Source organism: Danio rerio, chromosome 2 (genome assembly GCF_049306965.1).
Source record: "Danio rerio strain Tuebingen ecotype United States chromosome 2, GRCz12tu, whole genome shotgun sequence".
NCBI classification, from domain to species: Eukaryota; Metazoa; Chordata; class Actinopteri; order Cypriniformes; family Danionidae; genus Danio; species Danio rerio.
The window spans coordinates 22,855,701-22,879,262 of NC_133177.1; the positions used below are offsets into that span (position 1 = coordinate 22,855,701).

General features: G+C 36.0%; 1 protein-coding gene across 2 annotated transcripts in view; it reads right to left on the reverse strand.

The window, feature by feature from the left end:
- Nucleotides 1-699: 699 nt before the first annotated feature.
- Nucleotides 700-23,562, reverse strand: part of dpydb (dihydropyrimidine dehydrogenase b) — a 303,194-nt gene continuing 280,331 nt past the window's right edge. The window contains 3 exon segments of one of the 2 annotated variants that reach the window (NM_212893.1): nucleotides 700-1,301; nucleotides 3,532-3,672; nucleotides 6,437-6,577. In NM_212893.1, coding sequence (NP_998058.1) covers nucleotides 1,137-1,301; nucleotides 3,532-3,672; nucleotides 6,437-6,577 — 447 coding nt within the window. In that variant the 3' untranslated portion in view covers nucleotides 700-1,136. 2 annotated transcript variants of the gene reach the window in all.

Sequence of the window (23,562 nt, forward strand, 5' to 3'; positions counted from 1 at the left end):
GATACAAGCGGCCAAAATGATTTTCCTTTACAGGGTTGGCAGGGCGCAATCTTACAGACAGGGTGAGGAGCTCTGTCACCCGGGAGGAGCTCTAAGTTAAGCCGCTGCACCTCCACATCAAGAGAAGTCAGCTGAGGTGTCTCGGGCATCATTGAAAGTTGTTCCAGGCATGTCCCTCCGGGAGGAGGCCTCGGGGAAAACCCAGGACACGCTAGAGGGACTATGTCTCCTGCTCACCTGGGAATACCTTGGAATCCCCACCGGAGGAGCTGGAGGAAGTGTCCGGGGAGAGGGAAGTCTGAAGTTTTCACCTAAGACCCCATTACCCGGCCTCAGAAAAGCGGATGAAAATGACATGACATTGCAAACCTTAAATTTTCACCCATAAATTTCAAACTTTAAAAAATTCTTGAGTTCATGTTTATGTTTTCATGTTTTAAATGTGTTTAATTACTATACTTTCAAAATAATTTAGCATAAATATGCAGATTTTTTTGGACATAATTATGCTCAGAAATAGCCAAAAAAAATAAATAAATAAAAATCTGCAGATTATGTTTGGCCCTGTTGCTGAAGTGAAACTATGAGACGATTTGCTGTCATGATGATTTCTTTAAAAAACTGTTCGTCCATAAATATGTATTGTGATGTAATAATTACCAACAAACATCAAGTAAAGAAAACCCGCTTCGTAAATAATACATGCTAATAATGTTTATTAATCACACTTAGCAGTCATACAATTATCTTTGATAGTTCCAATTATTAATATTCCTCCTTTACTGTTTATTTATGGTCAGTCTTACCAGAGCAAACAACACCACTTCAATCAATCAATCAATCAATCAATCAATCAATCAATCAATCCTCCATCTCACATCTTATTGTCATCTCTTTGTCATCTCTTGAGGGAAAAGGGACAGAAAGGCACATTGCACTGTCGAGTTGTTTTTGAAAAAATGCAACTCTTTCTGTGCCAGCGCAATTATTCTGGCATAACCGGCTTGGGAATATAAGGCAATTATTTCTGCCGGCTAATTATTCGTTTTCATAATAAAGGTAATTTTTCACCCAGCAATTAGAAGTGGAATGGATGCTCTTGCTGTTTTTTGTCATTCGCTCTGTGACGGTGTGCTTCAGCAGACGGGATTAACGGGCAGGCCTCTCTTGGGCTCGTACGGTGTGGTCCTGCTAACCATTTTGATGCAGTCAATGATGGGACACACGCTCAGGCAGAGAGTGCAGCCGGTGCAGCTGTCCGTGATTACAGGAAGATGAGTCTCAGGGTCAAACTTAATAGCCTGTAAAAGAAGACCAAAAAAAAGCTATTACATTAAAGCAATTATCCACTCTCCATAGGAGGATTTCCCCCACTCATGGGAGAGCTTTTCAGAGAGGGGGAAGAAAAAAAAATGAAGCAACTACAATGACAAGCAGTGAGCACAATGTACTTGAAGGTAAATAATTGGCAGGATTATTTATTTCAGACTCTGTGTTTAGCTCTTTATATTTGCAATATGAATGAAGCAATGGACTATAATCGAATGACCTTCAAAAAAGACAAGTAATCGGAAAACATTTGCTGGCTTTGTGTATTTTTGCAAACAAAATCATATAGCTGTAAATGCTTTCATGTGTAACACATGGTGTATCATAACACATTAGGGTTGGTTTTGATATATACAATTATTGCTTAAACGTGCATAGATTTTGGTAAGGGAGTACACCTTTTGTGTGTTTGTAACGTTCGTAAGGCCCTCCAAATACACACTATTTATTATTATTTTTCCTTCATAATATGTTACACCCCAGGATGGTTCGACCCTCCATGTGTATTTATTAATTCATTTCCCTTCAACGTAGTCCCTTTTATCAGGGGTCGCCTTTGCGAAATGAACCGCCAACTATCCAGCATACATGTTTTACACAGCGGATGCTCTTCCAGGCGCAACCCAGAAATGGGAAATACCCATACAGACTGACATTCACACACACACTCATACACTACAGCCAATTAAGTTATTCCAATTCGCTTATATGTCTTCGGACTGTGGGGGAAACTGGAGCACCCAGAAGAAACCCATGCGAACACGGGGAAAACATGCAAACTCCACACAGAAATACCAGCTGGGACTCGAACCAGCAACCTTCTTGCTGTGAGGTGACAGTGCTAACCAATGAGCCATGCCACGTAGCACATAGTTAAGTCTTCGAAAATAATAATAATAGTAAAATAATTACGATAAAATAAATTCTTTGTATTATTTCTGAAATTACACTAGTTCAAAAGGCTTTTGTAAAATATATTTAGCATTTTCATCATATCTCTATGGTGGCTGAGAGAGCTTAATGCACTGCATTTAAGAAAACACACGCAATTACAAAAAACAACAGCAAATTAAGAAATTATCCTTATCAGTTTAACAGCAAACGTGTTGCAAATTCTCACAACACAAACAACCGAACAAACGTACTGCATTTTGTCATAACACTTGCAAATATACACGTAACACCAAAGAAATGCCCTGACTGTTGCTCAGTGAAGTTGGTGGTCTTTGAAAGGTCATTTTTTATTTTTTTTATTTTAAAATCCTTTGTTTTTTGAGTTTTTTTTTGTAAATTATTAGCCTAATTGATTGTTAACTGAAAGGTTGTGTTATTAACGTTATTTGCGTTGTGACAAAATGCAGTTTTTTTTTCTTCAGTTTCTTAATTGCATGCGTTTTCTTAAATTGCAGCGTTAAGCTCAGTATTTTCAGACATACTGTGAAAATGTCATTGCTCTGTTAAACATCATTTGGGAAATATTTAAAAAAGAAAAAAAAATTCAAAGGGGGCTAATAATTATGACTTCAACTCTATGTATATTGCCATTAGCTATGTTTCAATCCACTTATTTTAATTAGCTTTTGTTATTGTTATGTTATTGCCAAAAAGCTTTTGTAAAACATAATTAGCATTTTCTTCATATCTCACACACTTTTGGGATTTAATTTTGTATATAAACATCTATTGACAACCTATTGCAAAACGAAACATTATTCACATACTGACACACAAATAATTCAAATGTGTTGAAACAACACAATTCCAAGGTTATTTTGGAACAACCTAATTGTTTATGTTTATGTAATGTTTTATGTTCAATCCCCCTAAAATTGTAAAAATTAATACGTTTATTTTTATCGATGTGTGTTGGGAAAACATGAAGAATGATTATGTGGAATCCAGAATCTTTTACAGTGCACACACACACTTTTTGGGTGAGGTTTATGTGCATTTTTACTTTTGAATGATTTATTAATTAATAATAAAAAAGAAATACTAAATGCAATAATAATATGATAACATTCAAATGTGATATTTATTCACATATTCTCAACAAAGGAAAGTAACTGATTGGATGCAATATGGATTAAAATGACAATTTTTAAGATATGAAATGTTTAGAAAATTATGACCCGGATCGCAAAGCTTGTCAACAGATTTTGAGTGCATACATGATGTAATTAACGTTGTGTGTGCTTGTACCTGGTAGCCTGAGTCATTGCAGGTCATGTAGCATTTGCCACAGTTGATGCACATCTCAGGATCCACCAGGGCCTGCACTTGTTCAGTGTTGTCCAGCTCTTGGTAGGCGCCAATGTGCCTCAGCGCTCGGGCAATCACATCCTTCGCACAGAACAAAAGAAAAGAGACAGGGATTAAACGGCAAGACAAACAGTGGTGGCGTCTCAAAGAAACGGTTTGAATGGGAGCATTGAGTTCTTAAGTTAGCTTAATTAAATCAGCGCTGGAAGAAGCGGATGAGTTTTGATGTCTGACTGCTAGTTTGTGATCTCCATTTCCTCCTAGAGATCCCTCACAGCATAATCACCCCCAGGAACAAAGCTGTTTGTTTTGTTATGAGCAGCAAATAATACATATGCTACAAGACAGACTCACGGTACAGGACAGGCTAAACAACACCTTTACGGCGGGGAAACTGCACTCCTACGTCAAATTGCGGTGAGCATCAAAAATGGGAGGGATTTGGATCCTATTTTAATGTCAGAAAATTAAAAAAAGAGACTTATTGTGAGACTTAAAGAGATTTATCACACCAACATGACTGTGGACACACTATTCTTACACAGTTCTGTCTGAACAGCTTACAAAAGAGGGTTTTTATCATAGATGCCCAGTACCGCCGCTCCTTGTATGCAGGCTGCATAGGGCCTCAACTCCGGAGGGGGGCACCATCTCGGTTGCTCAAAATTTTTTTTTACATTTATCTTATAATATTATTAACATAAAGTGAGTGTGAATAAAACATATATTGATAATATGTTGTTAAATACATTTAGACAATTCATTTTATGACAAACGCAAAAACAAACATGTGATGTATTTTTTTCCGTGGATGCGCAAAGCAGCCCGGTCCAATTATCTTTGCAGCTTCTAGCAACATATACATTAGTTATAATTATTGCAATTAAGTTGCAGCTTTATGCCCAGGAAAAGACAGCAGCGGTCTGGAGCCAGGAAGCGGAAAAAGTACAAGGTGAGTTGCGTGCATCACTTTCAGGTAACTTATGTCCATCAATCTGGAAATCATATTTTTGGTTGTTCAAGTAAATTAGTAAGGCTAACATATAAACTTCTCCACAACTGCACCAAATCTGCCTTTTGTGTTGTTGTTTACATTCAGTTTCTTGCTTTGCTGCTGTGCATTGTGCTTAAACTATCACAGGACATGCTTTCTTTTGACGTTTGCCCCTCTTTCCCATGTTGCTGATACATACACACACTCAATTATTATAAATAACTTGTGCAATACTTTACAATTCTGTTTGCACACCAGCTAACCACACATGCACTGCATAATTATTTCACTGTCTCTTTTATTTATTATATAGTTATTGTATTATGTTATATATATATTTATATAGTATATAATTCTTTGCAGTTGTTTATTGTTTTGTTTATTTCTGTACATTTCCTATTGCTGCTGTTGTTATTGCTTGTATCACTGCAATGACAATATAGTCTCTTTAGTCTTTACATTGGTGGATTGATGTGTTTTTAATAGGTCAGTTTTATTTTTTTGTACATTACTGTATGAAATAACAAAGCTGACTAATATTCTGTGATTTCTGAAAGATCAATAATATAAAATGAGTCAAAGTACAGTAAGTACTGTAATGGTACGGCCATAAACAATTTTTTATTGCATAAATTCTTTAATAATTATTTTTTCCTGAATGTTAGCAAAGACTTTTGTTTAAAAATACACTCAATAATTCTTAAGAACCACAAATGTCCTTGATTTTTACTGACAGTAAGGGTCAGTTTTTGTCACCACAGATTATAGTGCAAGTTAAATCCACATTTTGGTTGTAGTTTAGACACATTATGAAGAGTGCTCGACTAGCCCATTGTCTTAGTGGTATGTGATGAGTTGTTTTTTTTTTTCTGTAAATGATTAATTTCTTCTGTATTGTACAGGGTGGTTCAATGCTTAAATTTTTCACAAAAGAAGATGAGGTGTCCTGATCCAGCACTGCTCCAGAGGCACCAGCAGCTGCACAGGTTAAGACACAGGATGCAGCACTGAGGACCGTCCATCTCTACAGGTACACAGAGGGTTTTATTCCTTACCTTTTGTAAATGTTTGAAACTAGGAATGCTTCTGCACAAGACATGTCAGGGTTTATTTTAATGTAAACTATTATTTTGTAATGTAAATATTTAAATGTTTAAGTATAATTTTGAGTGTTTAAATGTATATTTATGCATATAAAAAAATAAATAATAAATAAATAAATAAATAAATAAATAAATAAATAAATAAATATGTTTGTGTGTTTTTGTTTCTCTGAGGGGGGCACCACAGTAAAATTTTGCTTAGGGCACCCTTTTGGCCAGCAGCGGCCCTGCAGGTGCCCTTTAATGCCCAAAGGCATTAAAAAGGAAAATCAAAAGTAATTTGCAATTTTTTTTTAATATAATTTTTCTTTCCAGCAGCCATTACTCCAATCTTCAGACCAGAAATGCTGATTTCTTGTTCATTATCAAACCTTAATATTTATTTTTGTAGATACAGTGACACAATTAAATGATAAGGAAATGTAATTATTAAAATTGTTTATGTTAAAAAACTTTGATATCATAATGTTTAAAGTTCCCTTACTGGATAAAATTATCTTAAAAACATATATAAATATATGTAATTATTGTAATTGTAATATGTCATTATAATATATTTAAAATGACAGTTTACATACATCCAAAGTACTGAAAAGTAATTTACCAAATAACAGTTACTTTTTAAATACATTTATTAAATTGACAAATCAGCATAAAATGTAATTAATCTGAGTCCCTATATATATTTAACTAAATAAGCAATGCCTCAATACCAAATAGTTGAATGATATTTGAAGATCAGACTTACTTTGACATTAGGGATTGGTTTTTTGGGGATGTTTACTCTAGCAGCGCCGGTGTCCATGATCACATCACCGCTGGCATCTTTCTTGTACTTCGCCAGTGCCTGAGTCTTCGTTTGCAAGTACGGCCCGAAACTAGGCAGACTCTTAAAGAGAGAAAAAATGATATATTCAAAGTTTAAGGTTTAGTTCAGGTACAAGACAGGCTAAAGATGAACTGCAGAATCAACACCTTCATGGACATTGTAAATATTATTGTGATTTTAGTAGCAAAATTCTGTGAATTGCTAATTATGCTATTTATTACCCTTACATCATTCCAATACACAGAAACCTTTAGTTAGTTTATTTTCAGAATGCAAATTAAGATATTTTAGATGAAATCCTGGTGCTCTCTCATCCTCCATTGATAGCAAAAGACGTTCAAAGTCCAAACAAGGAACCAAAAACACTGTCAGCACATTTTACCTAACGTCAGTGGTGATCATAAAAAGTTCCATGAATCATTTTTGTCCACCAAAAAAATTAAGAAATAACTGTTCACCTATGTCTTCCCCATTAGATCAGGGTGTGCATATACTACAGGGAATACAATGATTGCATGTTGCACTGCTGAATCTAATGGCAATATATTGTACTGCCAATAGTAAACCCTAATCTGTCACTGAAGAGAAGATATTGGTGAGGAGTCATACTGTAACTGTACACCTAAATAATCTAATTCAGTCATCATTCACTTGTTGCAAACCATTGAGAAAAGCTGAAAACCGTTGTCCATTGACTTTCATTGTATTCGTTTATATTTTATTGGATGTCAATGGCTACTAGTTTCCAATATTCTTCAAAATACGTTATTTTTTTCTTCAAGAGAAAGAAAGGAAACTCGTAAAGCTTTGAAAGCACTTGAGGGTCAGTAAACGGTGAGCACATATTAATATTGGGTGAAATATCCCTTTAATACACACCAATAAACTTTGATTTGTGACTTTCTATTTATTTTTCTATGAATATACATGAACTACTCATCCATTCAGCATTATAAAAATGTATGTTAATTACTGTTTAATGAAAGTTAGTTATTAGAAAATTATAACAAGACAAGATAGACATAAAACACGTGAGGCGTGGACGTTTCATATGCATATTTAAATAAAACCAGGCTTTTTACTCCGATTTAATGGAAGGTGTGATAAAACATCCTTGCTATCACTTCCCACATCCATTTAGAACAAAAGTGGTTGTAGTGCCATCTTTGCCTCAGAGTCCTGCACACACGCCTGACCCTCCAGAGCAGCGGGGCTAAAGAGGCGATTCGTATTCACAGTCACACTCTCATACCGACGCAGCGAGCCTGAGAGGTGGCCATAAAAGAGCCTGGAGGCTTCGCTCTCCAAAGGCCATTCGACAGGAAACGTCGGCTCCACTGACGAGAAATCAAGTTTGCCACAAAATTAGCCATCCTTTTAATGGAGCCATAAAGCGAATCTGCAATGAATTGTTAGGAAATCGTATAATACTACCGGTAATTGCAAGGATTAGCTGGTCAAACTAATGGTTTGACACTAAAATGGTAATGAATGGTAATTTGAGGGAAATGGACTTATGGGTTGCTGATGGGCACCACTTCCAATAACTGATATTTTCATTATTTTTAATTTTTTTTTTATAAATGCTCTATTATGAAGAAGTCTTTTTTGGAGGCTAATTATCATATTGATAATTCGAAACGTTCAAGCAAACACTGAATATTCTTAATGATGGTTTCGTTCTGCGTTTCTCCTCGTGACCTCTCTGCAAAAGAATAGAGGATTTTAACAACAGCCTATTCCACCTTTCCTGCAACAAGTATTCCTTTCAACGCCTGCTGCAAATCCATTCGTCCCAACGACGGGACATTTAAATTGGTCTAGCATTTTCCCAGTCACACAATCTCCTCAAAGCTGTCATCCACAAGCGTCTGTAACCCTTCATTTCCACCATGGCCAGATGGAAGTGTCTCCGCCGCAAAGGAAAAATCAAAACACGACGAGACTTAGTTATTAGCCGAGCGCGTCAAACTTCTCACAAGAGTGTTGTTTTTTTTAAAGGGGGTCATTTGATGCATTTCATGTTTGTAGTATGTGTGCTTGTGTGTTATGTAGCTGATTGTATATGTATATGGTTTGCAAAAACAAAACAATATATTTCTATCTAAAATACAAGACCTGCTGAAAACACCTAATTCCAAATTTCCCTCACATGTTGAAAGTCACTATGTGGAAATATTTGCATAATTTCATCATTATCGTTTTTGAAGTTGTGTCGCAGGGATTTGGGGAAAACTAAACACTTTATTTGGCCTTCAGAAAGTGTGGGTCGATATCAACTGTTGGTGAAGACTGCAGTCGTGTAGTTTTAAGGACATTCGTTAGACATGCATGGTTTTCTTCAACATTAAATAACATGTCTTTTCAAAAGAGTGTCACATTCAGATCATGCATCAAAAGCATGAAGGTAAAAGTAATTATGATATTATTACATACTGTAATTGACCCTTTGCTAAGCCACACACAAAAACCACCATCTACCAATCGTGGCTTAGCAACCGTACGTGCAGACCAGAGCATTGTGCATATGGATTGTGCAAATCTGATACCCGGCATCCCTAAAGTGGACGGGATGGTAAAATTTTTTCCCTTTTACTTACTGTACATTGTTATGGGTCAATGATGCTAATATTTGACACAAATCTATCAGTTTCCCCTTTCTGGCTGTTCTTTCTATGAATTGATTTTGTAGAAGGAGCGTCCATGCGTGTTTCCTCGTCAGTTAGTAACACTATATTTCATTGCACAACATTTAGTCGATCAGGCTTTTTGGCTAAAAAAGAAAAATCACTGTTTAATTTGTTATTATTAGATTATTTTTAAATTTCACCTCTCCTGCTGTGCATGAACTAAGCTGTTGAATGGTCAGCGTATGAAGCGGCTAGGCTAAGCTAGCTTAAATTTTGATCGAATTATTCTCTAATCGGTTGCCCATTATGTCATAAATATATACTCCTGTAATGCATACTGCAGTCCTTTTTTGTCTGGCTTTCTCAGATATCTCACCCGTTCGCCAAAAATGACTAATTATATCCCTGGCAATGCCTGACACTGGCGCACAGACATTGTAAAAGCCGTGCCAGGCACAAAAGCTTGAAAAGCTTAGCAAAAGTAACTAAGGAGGGCGAGGTTTAGGGAAGGGTCAATTGTTTTACTTTATACAAGCAAAGTTAGGGAGCTGTACTGCCGCTCCCTATATGCAGAGTATGCAGGTTGCGTAGGGGACCAACTCCAGAGGGGGGCACCATCTTGTTGCTCAAAAAAAAAAGCATATTCATACATTCATTCATTTATTCATTCATTCACTTTTCAGCTTAGACCCTTTATTAAGCTGGGCTCGCCACAGCGGAATTAACTGCCAACTTATCCAGCATATGTTTTTTTACGCAGCGGATGCCCTTCCAGCTGCAACTCATCACTGGGAAACACCCATACAGTCATTCCCACACAAATACTATGGCCATTTAGTATACCCAATTCACCTGTACCGCATGTCTTTGGGCTTGTGGGGGAAACTGGAGCACCCAGAGGAAACCCACGTGAACGCGGGGAGAATATGCAAACTCCTCACAGAATTGCTAACTGACCCAGTTGAGGCTTGAACCAGTGATCTTCTTGTTGTGAGGCAACAGCACTACCTACTGCGCCACCGCGTCGTCCTCAAAAATGTATATATTATTATTAATAATTTAGTAATATTAACATACACTCAGTGTAAATAAAAATACATTGATAATATGTTGATAAATACATTTAAATATTTTATTTTATGACACTTGCAAAAAAAAAAAAAAAACTGAACAAAAAAATTCACATTTTTTTGTGTGCGCATGCAACCACGTACGCGCGGCCCACTTATCATGCGGCTGCTAGCAGCATATAATTATTATTACTTGATGCAAGTTGCAGCTCTAAAAGACAGCAAGAAGAGAGCCAAGAAGCCAAGAGGAACCAAGAAGAGGATAAAGTACAAGATGAATCGCGTGCATTACTTTCAGGTAACTTATGTGAATGAATCTGAAAAACATATTTTGGTTGCTTAAGTAAATTAGTAAGGCTAACGTTTACACACACACACACACACACACACACACACACACACACACACACACACACACACACACACACACACACACACACACACACACACACACACACACACACACACACACACACACACACACACACACACACACACACACACACACACACACACATATATATATATAAACAACTTAATGGGTTAATTCACCCAAACATGAAAATTCCATTATCAATTTCTCATCTTCATGTCATTCCAAACTCTTGAGACTTTTGATCATCTTTTGAACACAAATAAAGATATTTTATATGAAAAACGACTGAAGTTCTCAGCTCCTTCATAGGCAGCAAGGGTTCCAACTTCCAGTAAAGGAAACAAAAACATTAATCATGTCAATTCAATTCAATTCAATTCAGCTTTACTTGTATAGCGCTTTTACAATGTAGATTGTGTCAGAGCAGCTTCACATAAATGGTCATAGTAACTGGAACAGTGTGGTTCAGGTTTTAGTGTTTAAGTCCAGTTCAGTTCAGTTTAGCTCAGTTCAGTGTGATTAAATCATTACTGAGAGTTCAAACACTGAAGAGCAAAGGCATCGATGCGTAGCTCTACCGATCCTGAACCATGCGAGCCAGTGTCAAAACATTTCATGTAACTTCATTTGTCCAGCTGTAATCATATGAATGCTATAAAATGTTTTTTGCTCCCATTCTGGACTTTAAAGGACTTAGGACCATTGCTGTCTATAAAGGATAAGGGAGCTCACAGATTTCATCCATGAACATTTTGATTTGTGTTCCAAAAATGAATGGAACCAAATTTTTTTAGTTTACAAATATGATCAGTAAAAGCTCTGTCATATTTTTGAAAGCAGTAGCTCATCTGCAGTTGACAAATGATACATGCTAAAATAAAACACCCATGGGCTATTTTTAGCCAAAACTTCACAGACACATTCTAGGGAAATCAGAGACTTAAAAGTGCTCCCCAAATTCCACATTTATACACTATTCAATGGCATAAATAGTGTGCATTTACTCTGCAAAAAAAAAAAAAAAAAAAAGATTCTAAAAAGAACAAATGTACTTATATCCAGATAAAACCCTGCACTCAACTCAATCAATAAAAATCAATCAATATAAATAAGTGTGGAATGTTGAACATGCACTCAATGATCGCAGCTTTGCTCAAATAGTGAAAGTGGAGGAGCTGTTGATGAATGGGAGGTGCTATTAGGCACAGAGTTTGAATCATTTTAATGATTTCGGATTGATTTATTTGATTTATTTAGTGCAAGCAAAATTTTCCTACGCATGTGATTATGCTGCCTCTAAATAGTGAATCACAGGTACTATTTGGTAGTTTGGCCTAATTTTTTTTTTACAAATGTTACAACCGTTAAACGTCATCAGGGAAATGGTTTGAGTTTTTGGAGGACACTAAACTCATAAACTACTGTACAGTACGTGGTTAAGTGTATATTGCAACATTGGCTCATTCTGAAAACGTAGCCCTATATACATTTCTGTAGATCGCAAATTATGTAGCCAGATGTGAGCATTTAGTCTAAAACTAAAACTTTGGGGCGGTATGACGCCGATCCTTTTCGCGCTCACCAGCTGACCACAAACCTCAGTGTGGACGGCTCTCCTGCGGTTTCCAGTTTATCCAGTTAGCTCGCCATGTACATTGGAAGACTTGAGTAGCAGAGTGCAGTTGACCGCAACGACGGGGTTTGAATCCGTGAAGAACAGTTCCAGAAAGCGGGTAAGTCAAAAACAGAATTAAAAAAATTTAAAAAGTAAATAACAGGGTGAGAATGCACACTTTCTTGTTTTTGTACTGTATTTTGTACCATCTGGAGCCAACACCTAAGCTTTTTACTCATCATACTGTAGCACAACTGAAAAAATGAGGTGAGGGCTTTTCTTTTTCTGGATTGCTTTTTATTACTGGTGATTGGGTTTAGGAAAGGGGGTGGGTGGGTCAGTCAATTTGTCAGTTAGTCAGGCATTCTGTCAATCAGTCGACAGCAGTCTCTGGTGGATTTACACAGGAACAGCAGGAGCCAATGGCACGCAAGAAAAAAAATTGTGATCTCAAAAAGTGTACACAGCAGCTTCTGGTGGATTCGTGAAAAAAAAAGCAAAATCTACAAAATAAATAAATAAATAAATAAAAAATGTAGCTCCTGGGACGTATTTCGCAATCTCCAGAAATGTATATAAAGGTATGTTTTCAGAATGAGCCTGGGTTGGTATAAAGCATGCATAAAAGTGTATAGTGTGTCATTTGTGATTCAACTTTATATTACATATTGTCAAAAGTGGTATCATATGACCCCTTTAAAAAAGTAGCAGGCAGAATGAAAAAGAGGGGTATATTAGAGAAATCAGAGAAACAAATCTATGGTGGCGGTGTTGACTGCAGGACTAATGGCTAGCTTAAGGGGGGCGCATCCTCCATGTATTTATTTCCCTGTAGAGCTAACACTGGTGGCCCTGTTCTAATCCTGCATAAAAGCATTAGTCTCAGAGGCGCAGGCTGACAGTCTAATGAATCAAGCGCTCGAGCCCTGCAGCAGACAGTCTGAGAAAGCCATCGGGAGATAAACGTACACACACATACACACACCGGTCCCATTCTCATGCTCACAAAAACACACAGGCCAGACACAGGCATGTCATTAACAGCGTATCAGTCAAAATAAACAGCAGGACAACTGGCTCGCTTGTGAAACCTTGATTACATGGCAACTTTCAACACTACTTTGTTTTTTAAGGAGGTGACAGCTTGCTATTAAAAAGAAACAGCCTGAGGGTGTGCTGTACAAAATATAAAAGTCAATTTCTTGGGGCATTTTCTGACAGCACCAGTAAGAAGAAAAAAGGTAATGGTTGGGGAAGTCCCAAAACTGAAGCTGAACATGCAAATGCCACAAATTAACTACTGTAAAATGAGATATTGTAGCATCAGAAGCAGGTTAATATACACTCATCAGCCACTTTATTAGGTACACCTGTCCAACTGCTCGTTAACGCAAATTTCTAATCAGCCAATCACATGGCAGCAACTCAATGCATTTAGGCATGCAGACATGGTCAAGACGATCTGTCTATCAGCAGTTCAAACCGAGCATCAGAATGGGGAGGAAAGGTGATTTGATTGACTTTAATCGGGACATGGTTGTTGGTGCCAGACGAGCTGGTCTGAGAATTTCAGAAACTGCTGATCTACTGGGATTTTCACGCAAAACAATCCCTAGGGTTTATGTGAAATAGTCAGAAAAAAAAATATCCAGTGAGCGGCAGTTCTGTGGGCGCAAATGATATTATTCAAACATATAAATGGCACGGTACGGTATTTATTGAATAATTTACAGGAAAAACAAAACAAAAACGAAAAGTCTTTTTTCGAAGACTCGAAAAAAGTGTCAAAAGTGTTTATTTACCTCAGCACTGAACATATAAATGACATACAAATTAGCTATCTATCTGTAAGTTTTGAAACAGGAACTTTAATTTTTCAATTTTATTAACAAAAAACTATTAAACCATAACAAAAAATAAAGTTTCAGTTTAGTATTGTTGAAAACTCATCACATTCAACATTTAATCACTCACTCACTTAGATAGAGATGGGTTTTTTGAGGAAAATTATCATATAACCATAATCTGGTAAAAGCTGGGATCTCTGGGCATGTCCCCTGCAACAGAAAAAACCCCTCTCATTTGGGACTGAGGTTTCTGGGACAGAGAGATACGATTTAGCCAAGGTTGACAGCAGTGGGTAACATTGTGCATTGTCTTTCCACCAATTGAGAGGACAAGCCATGAGTGGGATAGAGGTCTCTTTACGGTACAAGTGAATGTCTGCATCAATTCAACAAGTGTGCTGTGTTCTGCAGTCCCTATGACTGTTTTTAGTCGTATTCCCCGACTTATATTTCACCACAGTCTTGCAGTGCCTGTGTTACACCATATTCTGTGACCGTCAAAATATGTCAGGTCACAGAATATGGTGTAACATCTGCATACAGTTTTTTTCTTTGTCTGTCACCTTTTCTACTTTTTCGTATCTTTTTGGAAAGAAACCGAAATGCTTCCACACATCCGATTTAAAACCCGCTTTAGGTTCGATCATTTCCAGCTCTTTTTCTTCCCCGCTACTAGCAACACAGTCCATTTCCGCATTACTGGATCTGTAGCGACAACAGACCGCAAAGGATGATGGCCATGGCTAGGCTGATGGGAATTGTAGTTCCCGCTACCTCCCATTCGCTTCATTCGCCTAAGCAAACTTTTCTCAGAAATATAGTTTTGAGTACATCCCTAATATATACTGTGTGTTACTCCCAATGTACTGGTAGCAATGAACTTGTTTTAACTGAAGAAAAAAAATCACCTACATCTTGATGGCCTTTATTTGGTTTAAGTACCCCCTAATGTGGAACAGCTCATTAATACTGTATTTTTATTTATGTTTTTACATGCATTGACAGCTAAGCTTAATTGCCCAACAGACTTGAAAAAGTATTTCTGTCAGCATGTTTTTTTTATTATTTTCTGTGCTAATCAACATGCCACAGATGCTGTCCATTCAGCTTTGAACACAATTTCTTTAATGACATATAAAACACGCAATATCTTTTTCTTCCTTTTCTATTTTTTCTTTTTTGCCTAAAACAGAAGCCAATCTGCTGTTCCAAAATTAAACAAGAACTTTCAACAGGACAACCATTGATTTTAATACCCAGCCCACACAGACACAGGTGCCACAAAACAACAAAAATCACTCCATCACGACTCACCACGAGGGGTGTGTGTTATTAATTGTCAACAAAAATACTGTAATTTTTATTTTAACAATGTATGAGCTGACATTATCCAGCATCACTCACATCACAAAAAACAAACAAACAAAAACATGTCTTAAGTGTTCAAAATCATTCACTGCATAATGAAATCTATTAGAATAGCCTGAAGTTCTGAAAACAACAACAACAACAACAAAATCACTTCATGGATTTTAGTTTTCTGTATTTTTAGGTAATGATACAATTATATAAGTAATATCACACAAGCATTTGTGACATTTTTTTGTTTTGTTTTTCATTTAAGGGCATTCATAAAGAGAGCCGTTTGCAGCGGTTTTGCAGCAAATACTCTAACCTTATCTTCAACCCCCAAACTGAGTGTTCATCAGAAAGATATAGCAAAATGTCATGACTACAAATGTTTTTAAGTTACTTTAACTTGTTTTAATAAGTTTATCAGGTGGCAACTACATATTTAAATAGTATGCAAAGTCATTTTGATTGATACATGTTGAGATGACTAGAAAAGTTCTTTTGATTCAACAACAACAAAAAAATAAGATAGCAATATTTTTTGCAGCGTAGAAATACAAATAATCAAACTAACCAAATCAATAAAAATCAAGCTGAGAGGAATCTATCTTTTCAAATCTATCCATGTCAGTTTGACCTGCATACAAATGAGAGGAGAATGGGGATTTTTAAGCATATCTGATTATATTTGGAAATGAAGCTTATTTACATTTCAAGCTGGAGTTAGAAACTTGTCTGTTTTCATATTTCAGTTTATTTGCTCTGTATATATTTAATATTCCTCTAACCAAGTAGGCGCAATAACCATAAAATGCTAATTTAAGTGATTTGTTTGTTTATTTATTTTCCATTAAAAATCTTTTTAAAGGACATGATGCACTCTATGACCCGGTGTAAATTACATTTGGATTTTCAAGGAAAATGGCAGAAATTTTATTACTTTGAAAAAATAAGACAAAAATGCCTTTTTACCTTTTTGGATACCTTGTTAAATTTTGGAGGCTTTACCCAATTACCCATATATATATATATATATATATATATATATATATATATATATATATATATATATATATATATATATATATATATATATATACATATACATATACATATATATATATATATATATATATATATATATATATATATATATATATATATATATATATAAACAAACTTGTTGTACTCAAAAACAAAATAAAACTATACAGTACACTGCCACCATTAGTATTAATACAATCTAAGAATAACATTGCTCATATCTTATCAAACCATAACAATTATTATTATTGTTATATTTTGTTCTCAAAATGTTAATGTTAACATCAGCATTGCATTGCTATGAGCATTTAGAGCATATTAGCATTACATATTCCAATATTCATTTGTTTCTGCTCAGAAAGAAAAAAAAATAACAATATATAACTATTTTATATATTATATAAACAAAATGTCATGAGATACATACAATTACGACAATTGCTAGAATTTTTGGAATTATTATTTAATAACCTGTATAAAATTAAGACACATTTGACACAATGGACGGATCGGAAAATAATAACAACAACAACAATAATAATAATAATAATAATGGTAATAATAATAATAATAATAATAATAATAATATAATAATAATAATAATAATAATAAAACAACAACAACAACAACAACAACAACAACAATAATAATAATAATAATGGTAATATAATAATAATAATATAATAATAACAATAATAATAAAACAACAATAATAATAATAATAATAATAATAATAATAATAATAATAATAATAATAATAATAATAATAATAATAATAATTATTATTATTATAAAATAAAACAATAAAATAAAAAATCATTTATAGTACATAAAAAAAACAATACCAAATACCAAAAAACTATAAGAAATAATTCATTCATTCATTTTCTTGTCGGCTCAGTCCCTCCACCAATCCGGGGTCACCACAGCGGAACGAACCGCCAACTTATCCTGCAAGCCCTTTACGCAGCGGAGGCCCTTCCAGCCGCAACCCATCTCTGGGAAACATACACACACACATTCACACACACACAATCATACACTACGGACAATTTAGCCTACCCAATTCACCTGTACCGCATGTCTTTGGACTGTGGGGGAAACCGGAGCACCCGGAGGAAACCCACTCGAAGGCAGGGAGAACATGCAAACTCCACACAGAAACGCCAACTGAACCGAGGTTCGAACCAGCGACCCAACGACCTTCTTGCTGTGAGGCAACAGCACTACCTACTGTGCCACTGCCTCGCCCATAAGAAATAATAATAAATAAAAATAAATAAATAATAATAATAATAAATGTAGTAACACAGTAACAGAAAAACCCTTGTGCTCCTGGCCATTTTGACCTGTGAGGGTTACTTTAAAATAATATACAATTATTGTAAATCCCTACTAACAGTCTTTCATGTCCTTCTCACATCTCACCAGAACCACACACAAAGCAACCCAACCACCATTTTGCCTCTGGCAGGCTTACGAGTAAATGTTCGCTACTTAAATGGTAACCAGCAGAAATCCCTGACTCCCATTCTAACTTCAGTCTTTCAGACACACAAACTTCAGTCTGCCCGCCTCATAGCAACCCATTCAGCCCTATTAGACGAGCGTGTTCTCCTTCTCTCTCTGTTTTCTGTTTAACGACGAGCCTCGGCGTATCTGCTTTATGCTAATTCACTCTAAGATCATTCAGCGGACTCAAAGACGAGTCTACAAAGCATTACACTTAACAATGGAAAAGGAAAATATAATGATGGGGAGTCTTCACAAAGAATGTTTTTTTTTTTTTACAAAAAAAAAAACACTGAAAGAAAAAGAAAATGCCATTTGCTTTGGGTGCCTGATAAACAGACAGGTTGAATACTCGCATATAAAAGCGTGTGCTAAACAACAGTTATACAAACGTGTTGGTTGGAAAAGGAATCTTTCTCTTTTCTGTCTTTCTATTGAGGAGGAGGCTCTTTTTTTCTTTCTTGCTTTCTTTTTTTTTTTTTTTTTTTTTGCGGGTCCACTCCATGAGGAGTGCTGTTTTAATGAGAGGAGCTACACGCACTGCCAAATCTCATGTCCCGGGCAACCAGAAAGCCTCTGCTAATTAGATGCAGAGCTTTTCCAAAACACAGGGCTTGTCAATTCTCCCATCTCCCCTCTGGATTGTAAATCAAGAGTGCAGTGGAGGAAGGAGCGCACATTATGTCAGTGTGGGCTGAGTGATTTAAATTATACACGAATTAGAATGGAAGCCCGGCCTCCTCTGTTCTGTAGCATTACGCCGATCGCCTAGGGATTCGACGAGAGAGAAGCGTTAATCTTTATCCTTGCCTTGTAATGGGCGCTAATCGCACTTTTAAGAGCTAAAAAGACCTCACTCCACAGATATATACAGTAGCGTGCTATGGAAAGGCGTTTCAGAAAGACGTCAGTTGAATGTTATTTCGGTCTGAATGTGGAAAGCTGTTGTGTCCGGCTGAGGCGTCATCACATGATTTCATTACCCGTGGAGAGTCTGACCTGCAGTGACATTGCTGACTCTGTCAAGCTTAATCTTGCATTTCTGAGGCCTTATAAATATGATCAAACCTTTATTGGGGAAAAAAAACCTGCTGTATACAATTAACCAAATCCCTTCATGCCTTCATCAAATTAAATTTATTCACATAGAGGCATATTAAATGCAGAAGTCTGCTTTAACGTTTAAATGGCTTATGGGGAGTATTGAGTTTATTTAGTAACAAAGTTTAGTTTAGTGACTGGAATTAAATTACTTTTCCACTGATAAAATAAAGTATGGTATTATTTTTTTGTTTTTAGGTAATTTAATTTAGTTTATTCTAATGTAATTGCCTTAAATATGGTAAATAAATTCTACAGTTATGGATAAATCAATTTTATAGAAGCACATTAATTGCATTTTAAGTTATGCAAATATACAGGAGGATTAAAAAAAATATCACAACTTTAAAAATCTGTATTTAATCAAAGAAACATGATGACAACAGTGCTCCTAGTGACCAGATGAGCAACCAAATGAAACTTCGGAGCTTCCTCAAATCGACAACAGAAAGAGATCAGCTCTCCTTTTCTTCTTTGCTGAGTTCTTGATTTTTAAAGCTGTGTTTTGAAGAATAACACACATTTTCAACTAAAGACGTTACATTTATTAAGATGATAGAACATGCTTAATAAACAATAAATTAAGACAATAATAATATATGGTATGTATGTAATGTGGTGTCATTACATTTCCTTTTAACATGATGTTTAGATTTTGTGCAGTTTTTTGAACTACTTATTTAAAATAAGCAGAATCAACACAATTATTGAGGATTGTTTTGGACAACTTAATTGTTTTATGTTTAATTCATTTAAATTTGTAAAAACAGTTAAGTTACATTATTCGGTTGAGTTGGGACACCATGAAGGAATTGTGTGGAATCCAGCATTTTTGACAGTGTATTACATTTTTAACAAAGCTAAAAGGCCACTGACACATAAAAAAAAAATAAAGAGATTCAATTGGATGGTTTCTGTGAAAAGATTTATTTGTATTTATGTATTTCTTTTTTAATTTATGTACACTGAACAAAAATGATTCAAAGATGACTTTTAAGTTAAGTAGTTGTTTATTTGGGCTAAATTTAAACAAATTAAGTTAATCATTACTAAACTTTGTTTAAATTCAACACATTAAAATTGTTTGCAAAAATTTTGCAGACAATTTTTTTCAGTGTAATTGACTTATTTTTCAGAAAAGGTAATTCAAAGAGAAATTTAAATACAATTTTAATTATGTAATTAGACTTTTTTAAAATTTTGTAACACTGATTAAATGTGAAGTAAAGCTCATCATAATTCAGTGTAACATATATTCAGTTGAAGTCAGGATTATTAGCACCCCTTTTGATTTTTTTTCTTTTTTTAATATTTCCCGAATGATGTTTAACAGAGCAAGGACATTTTTTTTTTCTTTTTTTCTTTTTTTTTGAGCAAGGACATTTTCACAGTATGTTCAGGAGAAAGTCTTATTTGTTTTACTTTGGCAAGAATAAAAGCAGGTTTAAATTTTTTGATAAACATTTTAAGGTCAAAATTATTAGACCCCTTCAGCTATATTTATTTCTATTGTCTACAGTACAAACTATCGTTCTACATTAACTTGCCTAATTACCCTAACTTGCCTAATTAACCTAGTTAAGTCTTTAAATGTCACTTTAAGCTGTATAGAAGTGTCTTAAAATATCTAGTCAAATATTATTTACTGTCATTATGGCAAAGATAAAATAAATCAGCTATTAGAGATGAGTTATTAAAACTATTATGTTTAGAAATGGGTTGAAAATAATTGACTGTCCTTTCAACAGAAAATGGGGGGAAAACAAACAGGAGGGGTTCTGACTTAAACTGTATGTATACACATATCCACTTACACTTAAGTGTAAAGATTTTAAGGAATAACTGCATTGCATTATATATTTTTCATCCACAATAAAAAGTACGGATCGTTGATCATAAACCTAGCATTAAAATATCACAAACATTTTTTTTTGGGAGATACTGTATTTAGTCTTACATAGTGTTCTGAAGATCTTACAGATTTGCATTACAAACAAGTTTGTCTTACTCATCTAGTTAATAAACACAAATTAGCAACTGATGCATCACTTATACTCACATAATACATGCACTTTTTTTTCAGACACCATTATATTCATTCATTTATTCATTCATTCACTCATTTATTCATTTTCTTTCGGCATAGTCCCTTTATTCATCAGGGGTCATCACAGCGGAATGAATCACCAGCTTATCCACTATTTGTTTTACACAGCAGATGCCCTTCCTGCTGCAACCCAGTACTAGGAAACATCCATACACTCTTGCATTAACACACATACACTACGGCCAATTTAGCCACCGTGCTGCCACATTTTATTCAACCAATATAAATTTCTGTTTTTACAACTTAATTGTGAAATTACTGTGGCAGGCTTTGCGGGTTTAAAATATCTACCACAGTTAAGAGTAAAAACTCTTACAAGACTAACAGATTTTTTTATATTTTTAATTCCAAACAAAGCTTCTAATCAGTGTGCGACTTCATTACTAAAAGTTTGGCTTTTTAGTGCATATTCAATTTACTGGATCCTCTTATGCAATGGCTCTAAATAATACCGAATAAAATAGGAAAACATTAATCCCCCAAGCTCATGTTAATATAAGGAGCTCAGTGCTGGTATCATGGTGGGCATTGATCGCTGCACTTTAATTGGCTCCAGGCAGTGAATTTGCTCTTGTTTGGCGGATAAAGAAATACTGTATTAGCCAAGACCACACATCTCTTTTTGTGTCTCCTCTCATCAGGGTGCAAAATAATGGAAACCTTTTGCCAGTGTCCTCACTCCATTTTAGAGCAGCAGCAAACATTCAGAAAACAGTGTGAGTGTGTGTGTGTCTCTGTGAGTGTGTTGGGACCTGTTTTACATGCTATTTTTTGTGAGTTGATGAAGAACTGCAGAGTTTCTTGAAATGTAGCAAGTCTCTAAAGCTTCTCCTAAAACTTGGACTTGTGTGACCAGCATGGATCTTTAAAACGACAGAAGTACCACACAATAACAACCTGAAATATCTGAAAAATAAGCATATACATCTATGGAATTCATCGGAAATAGGTAGATGAATTGATTTAGGATAAGCGTTCCTAAAAATTAAACACGATTTGTTTTACTGCAGCAAAAACACCCCATTCTTTGCAACTCATTTATGGTTACGCAGCGATTCAAACTAATTTCTGAACGAATCAGTCAAAAAGAAGGCTTTGACCATCATCAATGGTGTCATTGCTCCAAAATGATACAAGCCTCGTTTCTAAAAGCTTCTGGAATTTCCCAACACATGCTCCAAAACCCATCTGCTACCAACTGAACTACAATCCCATCATTACGTACTCACACACCAGTTGCAGTTCACCCCGCTGATTACACATACACAGCTGGTAACTCATCATAGACTGATTACCTGGACTTTATATTGACCTCTCTCTCACTCACTCACACACACACACACACACACTTTACTGAGTCTTGTTGTTTGAGCTTAACATCACTATACAGAACACACAGTGCTAATTGACATTAGCAAACATTTCATTTAATGAAATCTTTAAGCAAAACTACAAAACTGAATAAAAAATGTGTTTATGTAGATCTGTCTTCATCTTATGTTAATTAAAACACTAAAAATAATAATTTATAAATCAATTTGCATTTTTTGTTGTTTACCTGTTTTCTGCAGGCTTTATAATCATTTGTTCCCCTTCGGTTGGGGAACTTCAGTGCCATGAATGGGAGGATTCGGATCAGAAGCCGCTTATCTGGAGAGTATTGAACGGGCCAATGAATGAAATTAATTGGCAGCGTAAGCTTGCGCAGGTGTGCGACATCTGCAATTATCTCAGCATATAAGCACACCTGAAGCCAGCAGACGCCATCCTTTTCGCTTCAGATCCTTTCTGAGTGAGTCGATGAGGGTTCCTCTTGCTGATCAGCACTTCAGAGCGAACGAGTGTGTCTCCCGGTCCAGAGTGGGTCTTCGCGGTGGCAGACGGTCGAGCTGGGTTACTCCCTTGCCTGCGGTTCTTTGGGTCCGGTCCTCCAGAGCGGTGCGTATAGTTGCAACTTTCCTAAAAGAGCAACACAGTCGTGCAGCACGTCCTTTTCAGGATGGCGCTCCGACTGTGCGTTTCTGGATGCGGGGGTTTCCTGTCTCCGGATGATGGACACGATCACTGCATTGCATGTTTGGGGGTCCAGCATGTTAATGCGGTGCTCGCGGGCGGTTCATGTCGTCATTGCGATGCCATGACCGTTGCACAGCTAAGATCGCGGCTAACTTTCGCAAGAGAGCGAGCCACCCCAGTTGCCTCCTGCTCTAAAAAAGCAGCGGGCGCTCGGGCAGATCTGAGGGTTTCAGCGGGAGCTAATCCGCCGCCCACGGGCTCGCGGACCTCTCGCTCCTCACGGCGCTCCATCCAAGCTTCGGGTGGTGAGAGTGATCCGTCTAACCAGATGGTAGCTCTCACACTCGCTGACACCGGAGATCAGATGTCCTCCG